Source organism: Acanthopagrus latus, chromosome 11 (genome assembly GCF_904848185.1).
Source record: "Acanthopagrus latus isolate v.2019 chromosome 11, fAcaLat1.1, whole genome shotgun sequence".
NCBI lineage: Eukaryota > Metazoa > Chordata > Actinopteri > Spariformes > Sparidae > Acanthopagrus > Acanthopagrus latus.
The window spans coordinates 3,332,551-3,345,142 of NC_051049.1; the positions used below are offsets into that span (position 1 = coordinate 3,332,551).

A 12,592-nucleotide genomic window follows, 5' to 3' on the forward strand; every position below is an offset into this window, starting at 1 on the left:
AACATACGCTCATTAAACCAAACATCCATACGAACTTCTGCTCTGGGCCCTTAGAAAGTTACACATCGGTCAGTGCGAGATGTGCAACCAAACACAAACACACACAAGTGAAACACACTTACTGTGTGTCCCTGGAATGTTTTAATGGGTCGGTCCTGTCCCAGTTTACAGACGTGGATACACATGTCTGTACTACAGGAGGCGAACGTGTTGTTGCTCTGCCAGTCCACGTCTAGTGCCGGAGCTGAGGGAGGAAGACGGACGGACGGACGTCAGAAAGATCAGTATGTACTGGAAGACATCACAACCGTGTTAAAACTTAACAACTCTACGTCACAACATTCAGTGTTTTGTACCTGAATGGAAGGGAAACTGCTGTTTGGCTTCTCCTGTATGAGCGTCCCAAATGATTGTTGTCTGCCGGGAGACACAAACATGCAGTTAGAGCTGATAGTGAATATTACAGATCATCAGCTACATGCACACGAGTCGAGTTACGTGTCGTGTTGGTTGGTTTACCTTGTCTACTCCTGCACTGAGGATAAAATTGCCTTTTTTATTCCACTTGAGGGCAAAGATGGGACCTTTGTGTTGGCCCAGTGTGCTGGCCAGGTTTCCTGTGGAGCACAAACATGAGCACAATCTGTAAGTATCACCTCCACACAGAGTATCAGTGACCCTGACACGCTGGTTTATGCTAACCTGCCACTAGATGGCAGTGCTGTTCAACGATTCAAGGGCATCAAGAGGCTCAACAGCACAGCATCATTATTTGGGTTTTCCATGATCCAATATACAAACAGCTGCATCAGATACACACTCATGTTGTTTTCCCTGCACATGCTGCAGGTTAACTTCATGCTTCTGTCTAATGAGATCAAGTCGTCTCACCGTCCTTCGTCCATATTCTGGCAAAGCCGTCGTAGGAGCCGGTTGCTAACAGCGTGCCCTCGCTCTGCCAGAGAGAGAGAGAGAGAGAGAGGTGTAAGAGTGTGTCAGACAGGTGATGACAGGCCAGTTTGAACACCTTTCTGTCTGATGCAGTCGAGGCTGGATGAACTGTTTTGCAGTGATTCAGCTGCTATCAGCAGAGAGGTCGTGTGTGTGTGTGTGTCGGTGTGTGTTTTCCATCAGCGTGGACTCGTTCCAGGAAAGTTTTGCCTCTGCCCTTGGCTCAGGTTTGAAATCCACTGGCTGAACTGAAGGAAAATTTCACTCACTGATTCTCCAGCGTGAGACATCGCCGACAGTTACGTTCCTCTGCTGAGGTGTTTGTTGTAATGTGCCCGTCTGCTGTCTGCAGGACTGCACACGCAGCACGGTGGAAATCATCATAACACGATAACGATGTTATGATAAAACCACGTATAACTCTGACAGTGAAGCAGCGGGATGATACATGATACGGCCTTATTCCTGTGTGTGTGTGTGTGTGTGTGTGTGTGTGTGTGTGTGTGTGCTTACATTCCAGTCTAGTGAGGTGACATCTTTGTTGCTGGGGACGTCCTGCCCTCCCTCTCGTATGCAGTGTCTCAGGACCAGCTGTGTGGAGCTGCTTGTACTGTTCTCACTCAGGTTCCAGATACGAGCCGTCGAATCACCGGACCTGAGACACACACACACAGACGTGTTACTGATACTTGACCTTCCTGTTAAACCAGAAGAACACACCAAAAACCACAACATCCACAGGGCACTGGTTCCTCTTTAAAGTCGTTCGTCAGCAAGTTTCTTTTTTTCCTCATCGGTGGGGCAACATGTGGGCACGAGGACACAGTGATTGTGAAAGTCAGCAGGACGACATGTTAGGTCTGTCGCAAGAAATCTGATATCAATATCACACTGTTGTTAAACGAAATCTAAGTTGTAATCTCTTTATACGACACAAGAAAACAATAGTTTTTCATGGTGGCGTGTTGAGGATGAGTTCAGGAGTCTGAGGAAAGAAGCTGCTTTGTTACTCTTGCGGTGCGACAGCAGAGGTTCTGATGCTGACCGGGAACCACAACGTCCTTTAGGCACAGAATTAAGATTTAAGTAGAGTTTAGCTGTTTGATCTGAACAGAAAGCCAGAGCCAGAAGAGAAGGTGACTAACCCCGATGCCAGCAGGTCACTGACTGGGTTCCAGGCACAGATGAAGACCTCCGACTCGTGGCCTCTCAGGACCATGGCCTTGTTCTGAGGGATCTCCACATCTCCATCCACCTCCATCAGGTCTGCGTGGTTGTCTGAGGATGACAGGTCAAGTTAACGAGCCAGGAAGGAGCAGGACATACGTCGTCATCAACCGTTCTGTGAGATCTTTCATCTACAGTAAACCTGCTGCTCGGGTAGTGAGAAGTGCCGTCGTCGTGTCCGTTAGCGTCCCGTCGCTACATGTGTTTTTCTGTTTGTGAAACACGTTACTCACTAGCTAAGGCGTGGGCTCCGTTCTCCTCCCCGTTGGCAGTGTTCTCTCCGTTCTTGGCGTTGCCGGCGATGCTGCCTCCGGTGGCCGACGCCGGCGCTGAGGCGGCGGCCTGCTGCTGGGCCATCTTGTCCCGGTAGGCCTGCTGCCTCGTCTGAACCACATCAGGCATCACCGCGTCGATCAGGGACAGAGACTCTATGGGCCGCCCGTCAAATAATGTGCCGTCCTGTGGAGTGGCAGAAAAAACCAGTTTAGAGAGGAAACGCAGGAGAGGAGGACAGAAGATCAGCCGTCTCGTTCTCGTCCCACCTCATTGATGCTGACTTCAGCCTCGACGTACTGCAGGCCCTTCTGGATGATGCTGATGAGGGCAGCAGGGGGAACCAGAGCACCATTGATGTTGGACTGGCTGATGTGACTCTCTATACCGAACGTGAACGCTGAGTGGGAGAACCCTGCAGAGGGGAGGGAGGGAGGGAGGGAGAGGGCAGGAGAGGAGATATTTTGAGCAGCGGAACGTAACGACATACTTTATATCACAGGAAATCATATTCCCCTCGTACACTTTCCCATGATTTATTAAACGAGCACATGTTCTGTTTTCATCACTGCTGCGACTGTTCCGTGCTTCTTTAACTCCTGACATGTCTTCAATTCACCAACATGTTTCTTTTTGAGGTAAGCGAGAACGTTTGTACTACTTCAATTCTCGGTGTTGGCATTTCACAGAGCTTCTGGTAACAAAGCTACGGAAGCCCTGAGGGGCAAGTGAGCTCCATTTTCTGAGTTTTAAGTATTTTTATGTGCAGATTGAAGACAACAGCAACAAAAAAAAAAAAATCACGAAAACCGTTCTGTGTCAAAGTGAAAAAGTGAAATAAAAATTGTCGCAAGGAAATTAAAGCTCACTTTTCGAAGCGTTTATTTCTGTAATACTCATTTTGACCACAAGAGGCTGCGTACGAATGATTGTGGGGAAACTGGCGCCACAGATGTGGTTAAAGCCAGAATGAAGAAATCAAACATGGAAGGTCTTATTCAACACAAAATGATGCATCTCACATTTAATGTCACTTCACATCAAACATATACCTGCACTCTTGTGGTCAAAATGAGTATTACAGAAGAAAAAAAATGCAGCTTAATTTCTTCATGCAAAATTATTTTTTCACTTGGATCGACAGATGAACATCTCACCTAGTTATTCCACATCTAATGTGCGGATCTCTGCAAAATTAGCCACGAAAACATCTTACATAAATGCCCGTCTTTCAACGCAAGTTAACATTTAAAAATGTCCGTTTACGTCCGTGGAAATTAACGCTACTCGTCCTCGTCCTACTCGATGCAACATGCACATGAACCGCAGGGGCAGCACAGGGCCGGTGTGAGGATGTTACAGGTTCAGGAGTCAGTAAACACGTCAGCAGCAGCGACACAACAATGGGACGACAAGCTAACATGTGGCGTCACGTAGTATCTACCAGGGACACGCGTAGCTAACAAGCACATGAATAACTCAGTTCATCCTGCAGCTGGTTGTCTGTGCAGACGTGTGATTCATTAGCAAGTAGACAGACAAGGCCAGAAAATTAACAGCCAACAATTAGCCTTATTATTCCTATTAGCCCTCTATAGTAACAGCTTATGATCAAGAAATTTCCATGAATGTAAACGTTCGTATCAGTCAACAGACGAGTTCTACTGTAACTGCACCAGCTGTGAAACATGCACGACTTCATCACATGTCCAGTCCATAACCCCGCGCTGCAATCTACAGATATTAGATCATTTTATACAAACACATAAATCTCTCTCAGTCTGCTGATTGTACATCATTTTAATTTCTGCCAGACTGGTGTCAGCATGAAACACAAGAACAACAGTGGCAGGAATTTGTGAAACACACAAGCCATCTGTGCCTTATCAAATATGTTGTGTAATAAAAATGATACGGGGCAGGAAGGAAAGTAACAGGGCGTTAAATCCTTCGCTGACACACACATGAAACGGTGGACCAGTGCCAGCAGTGATATGGAGCTTGACATGGCTCACTATAGTTAGATTAAACCTCATTGTCATACCTACATTTCCTTTCACAAAGCAAGTACGTAAAGTTTGTCCCGTCTGAAAAGCACCATGGTTCATCCAGCCGACCACAGATTTACTCCCAGTGTCCGAGTCAATACTTAACATGGCGGAAACTCTCGGTACAACCTTTAGCCCAGTTCTCTGAGTAAATACAGACTGTTTACCATCTATGATTGATTCGGTAGTGAATCACTGTCTCAGTCTCACTGACTGAGGAGTATTGTACACACACACATTTGCTGACAGACTGTGCTGTTCATCCAACTGATCCACACACACACACACACACTTGTGTGTATGTTGTCGTTCTTCCCTCAACTTCCTCTCTTCCCCACATTGTGCCTTTCAAACAACAAGCTGACCCACACACACACACACACACACATGCACACACACACTGTTGTGTACACAAGGCAGCCAGAGTTGACTTAACAAACTGACTCGCAGCTCGCAGGTATCAACAAGCAACAACAGAGGAAACCATCCTGCTCACGTTCGTCTCTTTTATAAACTTTTATCAATCGTATTGGTTGAAAAGATCAGGAAAACAGAATGACATCAGATGTAAAAACCTGATAAGTAAGAAAGCAAAAGAAAAGAAAACAAGCAATAATGACATTTTGTGTGCAGCCGTGATGAATTGCAGGCGCCGGGACGATACCTGACTCCTGTAGGTATCTGTAGACCAGGAAGTTGACCTCATCACTGCTAATGCTCATCTTTATTCCTGTTACACCATGAGGTCAGCACGCACACACCGAGCCTGGAAAACACACAGAGGGAGAGAGAGGGAGAGAATCGTCAGTGAAGGGAAACACTCATTAACACGACTGCTCAACGCACACAGCCATCACCGCAGGATGATGAAGACGGTCTGAATGTGGCTGCAGGGGCTCGAACAGAAGTGTAGTCAAAGTACTCTGGTGTTACACTTTTTGATTTACAGCCAAAACGCAAGATCATTTCTTTACTGAACCGCTGCTGAGATAAATGTTGACCTCACCTAGTTTAAGGTTTACGACAGAGGTACTAAACTACATCAGTCATCAGTCCTGCGGTAGCAGATATCCATATTCTTCAAGCCATTGCATCAAAATTAGAGAAGTCCAGCATCGTGACAACAGCTACCACAGACAAACATACATTTCAAACACGATTCCATTCGGTGTTTAAGAGCAGTTAGCTCGACAGACAGCTGACCAACTCAGCGAGCTCTCACAGAGACGCTTGAACCCGTTTCAACTCTCGCTGGAATGTCATCTAGCAAGAACGGTGTTGGCTAACCAAACACAAACAAGAGCACATTCCTGGTGACCTCATGGTCGTCACGACTGAAGATAAAATCAGTATCGCTACGATCACTTTCTGGAGCTGTGACGCCCCGTCTGTCCGGGAATTATTAATAACATGTTCGAGCAGCTGGCGACGCTCATTTTTCACTCAAACTGAATAACTCGTCAGCCAAACCCTTCGCTTTTCTTTTCAAAAGTGTGGCCGTTGTCTGTCTCAGTCTCACTAATGGAGCCACAAAAACATCCTGGTCAGCTCGACCTACAATTTTTGCGTCTTTAGATCCAATCACAACGCAATTCAAGATTAAAAAAAGACTATACTTTAAGTCCATTTATATGTGCAAATGCTACGTGATCAGCATTCAGATCCATCTTAAATACAACCATCAGACCTCAACAACATCTTTGCCACCCTGTGTCGCCACAATCCTAATGTTTTTAATGTGCCAGCTGGGATCAGATGGATGATAAAATGTGTGAAATCACTTTAATACAACACTTGGGAGGGAATGACGTACAGTCCATCGTGTAGAGAAACGCTGAGGCAGATGTCGGGTGATTAACATTAAGTTTCTGGTTAGCTGGTGTTTCCACATAGTTGCAGTTATCTTGCCTGGAAGTACAATTAGTCCAACACACGTTGATGCACTTATGTTACACAAACCATGTGTGTTCGCTGGTTTGCACATAACAGAGGTGCAGCAGCAGTCGGTGCATGGACTGAATATTTCCTTCTGCACTTTTACTGCTCTCTGCTTTCATACCGGCTTCTCCTCCGCCTGACCACTCATAAATCATTGAATACACTAATTTGTGTTTGCAAACTACTCAACTGAGAAATGGGGAAGAAGTCTCCAGGACCGCAACGCCTCCCGCAGTGTGACTTCTTATGTTTGTGCAGCCGAGCACATGTCAGGGGATCATGAGTCTACGCTGCTATTGTCTGTGGTTTCATGAACTCAGATGGTTGGGAACCACGACTTTGAAAAGCTGACTGAGAGCCAGAGAGCGGAGTCCAAATAAGGCCCAGCTCAAAGCCCATTTCCCCTGAGAATAATCAGCCATGTAATGCCTGGAGCTCAGTGTCTGCAGCCCCCCTCCCCCCTATCTCTCTCCCAGGAGAAGGCGACTTTCTGTGCATTTAATGGCATTTAAGTGGATGAAACTCTCTCCGGGGTCCTGTGAGCGCTGGCTTACATTTCATTTCCCAGGATGTTGGATTTTCTTTGTCTGGCACGGACAAACATTAACGTGACCTGTGGCCTTAACGCTGCAGAATGTCAAACTCAGAGGGGTTGTGGGGGACCAGGAAGTAAGACAGGATCAGTTATTAACAAACATTACCCGCTTCTCGTGACCAAATATATCTAATTATCTTGTGGAATTTCAGCAGGTGATTAGCAGAGACGGTGTGATGAATCTTTAATGTAAAGCTGAGGGGAAGCTGGTCACTGCAACAGCAAAACAGGATGTAATTACACAACACACATGGCATTGTGTGAAGCAACAGAGGGCCCGTGTGTCTCTACTCCTGTGACCACTGACGGGATTAACAGTGTAGTCAAAGCCACAACGGCAGCAGCACACTTCACACCGAGAGACGTCGAGATCTGAGCCAGTTGCATCACCTTCACAGGAGAGCACTGCTGCCACGGCTGAGCTGTTCAGGGATCCGTCCTTGACCCAGGAGACGAGCAACAAGTCTGTGGCCTAGACAGCAGAAGAAGAGGTGATGTTGTTTTCTGGCATGCCGGCTCTGAGATACTTATCTGAGCCTGGACCCTTTGTCTCTGGTGAGAGACGACTGAGTTTTCCATAGAGACGACTGTCAGCGGGGTTAGATGCTCAGCAAGTAGCAACTTAATCCCATTTTTAAAAAAAAAAAAAAAACAGTGCAAGAAGAGCAGCTCAATGCTAACCGGCAACATCTTGAGATTTTTCCAGTGAGTAGTTGCAAGCGGCCAATGAAACACTGCCACTGCTGACATACTGTACGCTAAATTAGGTCTATAATTAACCGGAAGCAGCTGTTGGGTTTGCTCTCACTTCTGATTCACTGCAGTTTCATGCTGCACACATTTCAGCTGCCTGCTAACTTTTAAACATGCAACACACCCCGGCACTTTGTGGTTAGTGCGTGTTTATGGCACACACATAAATATGTGCGTCACTGTAGAAAATACTGCAGCCAAGTACAAACAAACTACTCAAGACTCCAGACCACATCCACACAGGTGTAGTTACACCTGTGCAGGCATTAAATACACAGAGTGACCGGAAATATCAACACCTGTGAACTGTTACACAAGCCGATGGAAAGTTCAATAATGGTTGAAAATTGTGTCAGTGTATCATTTATTCATATAAATATTTCCGAGGCTGGAGTTCATAGTGTCACATTTATAATCATCCATCTAACAGAAACTATATTATAATCATTTCAACATGATGCACTTGAATACAAAAACACAAATAGAAACTAAATTTAAAAAATAACCATTAAGTTCAATCAACAAGCAGTTTTTCAGCTCGTCCTTTTAAACTCTTGCGAGATGTAAGTCTGAGATCAACGTCCTCACATTTCACCAAATGATTACAAGTAAACTCCAGAATTACAAAGCTTCCTGTGGGGCCGTCCCAAATGCTTGGAAAGCCTTCACTGTTGCCGTGGTAATCGACGATCAAATCAGTATTCGTTGGAAGGAGTCAAATGGAGCGAGCTTATTTAAGCCGTTTCCATTGTGATGGCTGCTGCCTTCAAACAGGGAAGCGAACAGTAACTTAGCTCAGGACCGGATTATTTTCATACTGGTTTAAGAAAAACAAATATTGGAGGCTAAATCTGAGACATATTGTGATATTACTCCAGATTAGGGGTGCACACAGATTGAGGATCAGATCATTTCTCAGATCAGCAAAAGATAAAATGGGGGTTAAATGCAGCTGCGTCTTTCTTTCTGTAGTCACAACTCTGTGGTCCAACTCGATGTCCCGCCCACACCTGACTGGTTACATGTCAAGAATCAGGAATAATAATAATAATAATAATAATAATAATAATAATAATAGTAGACTTGAGAGAGCTTGTTGAACGTAGCGAACTAGCCGCTAACACGTCCACTTGGTGTGTTTTGAAAAGAAGGCCCAGATACTTTCGAAGTGAAGCTCGTCCTCGTTGGGTTTCGTTCCAATCTTACCAACCTCAGCTTTAAATCAGTCGCTCCTTCCCTCAACCAATCACTGCGCTTCAACGTAAAACGCAACACGTGTTTGTCTTGTCTACCTTTAAATTCAATTACTGCTTTAAATAAGTAACAGAGGCAATTAAACGTATAGGTGTATTGTGCGATTTATCTGTAAGTCTCACGCGTGCGGCACCTTTAGGGCGGATTAATACAAATGACCTACATTATATTAAACTAACACTTTGCATATTAATTCAGACATCAGTCATAACAAACGTTCTGTAGCAGTACATCTTTCTTTTTTTGGCTGTGGAGCATGCAGGAATTGATTTTAAACCAAACACAACAGCAGCTAATTTGAATGCCACACTTCAAACAATGATGGGAAGCAGAGAAAGAGTAAAGTAAAATCACCTGCTGTTGTGGCTAGTTGAAATGAAAACCCGCGGACTGTTGAGTCACAGATCACTAAGACCCTCTGATCAAATCCCATCTGACAGCAGCTCTGCCCGAGGAGGACCACAGGTTTGTAAACAGAGAGCTGCAGTTCTCCTCCACCACCATCCCACTGCAGTGGCGCTGTGGAGCCACCATCTGCAGCCAGGATCATCTGTGTTGACAGTGTGGGAGAACAGAAGGGGGGGATGGGAGAGGAGAAGGGAATCTCTGTCTCTGCAATTCTTCCCTCCTCCCTCCTCTCTCTCATTCTCTCTCTCTCTCTCTCTCTCTCTCCCTCCCCTTGTGACCGCTGCCGGTGGCGTACCGGCCTGTACAGTAAACCTTAAATCAAGTCACAGCTCAATGAGGGAGGAAGGGAGGGAGAGAGACAATCAATCAACATCAAGAGGGGTTAAAAAAAAAAAAAAAAGAAATCTGGACATGAGAATTAAACACATGCAGCACACATAACCTGCTTCGTACGTGTGGCGTGCTTACTGACAGAGCAACACTGACTCCATATTGATGAGAGCGAGGGGGGGGGGGAGGCGGTGTCACAATATGAAATCAATATCACTGAGTGAATCATATTTGCCTTAGGTTATCAGCTGGCATGCATCATTCATTGAGTCAAACGCAGGCTAATGAGACATCCAATCTAAAGGCTTTAGCTCAGTCAAAGAGGTGCGATCTAATATAACAACACCTTATCAAATATGCAGTAATGTGCCGCTCGCTGTCAAAACACATTCAGCCGAGTATCGATCAAATTCCATTCTGGTGGGGTTTTTTTTCCTTTGTTAGCGAGAAAACGAGTGATAAAACGCTGCTTGCACAGACGTTAGAGCCCAACTGGCTGCCACACTTTTTGTTTTCTTTGAAGGGGCGCTCGTTTCGCTCGCCTGTACAGGCAGACGACTGCAGGTCTCCAAATCAAACCGTGCAGGCTGCATAAACAATGAGACACATTCCTGCGAGTCATTTATCTGTATGAAGTCACGTATGTGTGCTTATAACAACGCCAGCTATGAGCTTTTATAGCAACACACGGTCAAATTCCTACACAACTTAACAGCCACTGCAAAATAAATCGCAAATCTGCTGAGTCTTCATGGTACAAGTACATTGTGCAATGTGCGTGATGGTAGTGACACACCCCGTCATTCATTCTTCAGAAACACTACCGCTTATCAGTCTACTTATCAGACTGATTACATGAGGATCGTGCAGCACAATAACTCGCTTCTCTCTTTTGTGTTTTATGATGTCACACAGCCTGGTTAAGGTTAAGTAATACAAGATGATGTGGCCTTAAAATAACATCACAGCACTTTTAAGATAGATCACGATAAACGATGTATCTCAACACTGCAGCCGTTAAGAGAGACAACACTTATGTTATCACAAGATATCGTATATATTAGCCTTAGCCCAGCCAGGCTAGCTCGTCCAGTATGACTGTACAGATGTGCATGCATTTGTTTCTTTCACCTTTATTTCATAAACTTATTACACGCCGCACCACGCTGTGCACTTCCATTGTGTTGTGTTTCCACGTTATTTCCCTCATTCATTTGCCTTTGTTTCACATGTGCACCGGCCCCACCCGTGTCGAAACCATATAATAAAGAGAAATAAACCACAGCTTCGCAGCATATGCTCGCTGCCATGTTATGTAAACACAGAGTGTCATGTCAGTGCTATTTGCACAGTACGGCGCTCTTTTTACCTTTCTCAGTGAACTATTTCTAAGTATTTACGGTGGTATGTGGGTGGCTTTTATCTTAAAATAACAGGAAGGCATTTCTTACGTCGACAAAAAAGAAGCAGCTGCGTTTGCTGTAAGAGTCTGAGCACGTTACTGTGTCAATGCTACGGGCTGATGTGCAAACGGGCCTCTTTAAAAAAAAAAAACGGCAGGTGTGTGCCCTGAAACTCTAGCTGAGGAAACTCACTAACTGCCACCACACACTGATGTGTCTCGCTGCATCATGTGTTCTTTTGTCCCTCCCAGTCTGTGATAATAATATCCACCATGTCGGTTTCATGTTCTTTGAACACACTGCTGCATAAATCCGTAAAGCCGACCCGAGCTGTGATGGCTGCTGCACTGAGTCGACTCTGCAGGTAGAAATGGGGCTCATTCCTATTTAAAGGCTCCGTCAGAGACCTGGCAGTTTGGGTCTATTTTCAGAAAAAGCGGCAGGAAAGAAATTCAGGCAGTGGGGGGATGGGATGATTTAGGGCTCATATTTTTCATAGTCTCTCACTGTAGAATGCATCCAATTGTCGTGCCCCCACAGTCAGAGTCACACATGAAAAATAGATTCACACTTACACTGTTGCCACAGCGCTATGAACAAAAGCCGGGGATGGTTTACTGTGAGCCTGCAGCAATCCACGGCTGAGGCTACCATCCTCCCGACAGAGAGCCGCAAATGTGCCGAACACAGGACTGTACTACGAAAATATATCTATGGTTACAACATTATTACTAATTTTGTTATTGTTCAGGGGAAACTCCACAGCTCTGATGCATAGATGTTATTTTAGGTCACGAGGAGAACTGCTGCATGTATGGAAACAAATACTTTGAAGCCTTTTACTGCACTAACTCTGGAAAATGTCCTCAGGTGATGTCACTTTACTCAGCATCTGCCACAGCTGAAGTCACTTGACATACATAAAAGAGGAAAGATTATTTAGATAGTTTAAATCCACTGCTTTTTTTTTTTTCTAAATCCCACCGTGTAGTTGTGTAAGATGCAATGACAACAAATATGAACTCTAATCTGCATGAGGCTCTCCCCTCCCCCTCTCCAGGGTTACTGGTTTCTTGGAGTGACAGATTGCATTGGCAAGCCCGGCTCTTCCTCACATGGCCTATGTGAGGTCAGAGAGGCTAGCTGTCTGTCGGTGACAGATGGTAGGATGCAGGCCTTGCCAACTAGCCTCGCTTGACGGGCAGTTAAACCTGCTCTAGGCAGCTCAACCTGCTCTAGGCAGCTCGTGTCCGTCTGAATGCCGTGGGTCAGCGGTGGTTATCTCATTGCAAGTTCCCGTGCTGGCTTGGATTAGGAGACATTGTCTAGATCAGAATCCCAATCGCTTCAAGAATCTCTTTAGAAGGTCAAATTCACTGCACGGCTTGCTTTGCAGTTCAAACAGTGGGAGT

General features: G+C 45.4%; 1 protein-coding gene across 3 annotated transcripts in view; it reads right to left on the bottom strand.

The window, feature by feature from the left end:
* The window catches only part of tbl1xr1a (tbl1x receptor 1a), a 36,975-nt gene that overhangs the window by 4,154 nt on the left and 20,229 nt on the right, over positions 1–12,592 (bottom strand). For all 3 annotated transcript variants that reach the window (XM_037113703.1, XM_037113704.1, XM_037113702.1), the window contains 9 exons: positions 5,164–5,265; positions 2,721–2,866; positions 2,412–2,637; positions 2,097–2,229; positions 1,465–1,606; positions 892–955; positions 520–617; positions 357–417; positions 123–244 (listed from right to left, as the gene is read on the bottom strand). In XM_037113703.1, coding sequence (XP_036969598.1) covers positions 123–244; positions 357–417; positions 520–617; positions 892–955; positions 1,465–1,606; positions 2,097–2,229; positions 2,412–2,637; positions 2,721–2,866; positions 5,164–5,221 — 1,050 coding nt within the window. In that variant the 5' untranslated portion in view covers positions 5,222–5,265. The remainder of the gene's footprint in view (positions 1–122; positions 245–356; positions 418–519; positions 618–891; positions 956–1,464; positions 1,607–2,096; positions 2,230–2,411; positions 2,638–2,720; positions 2,867–5,163; positions 5,266–12,592) is intronic.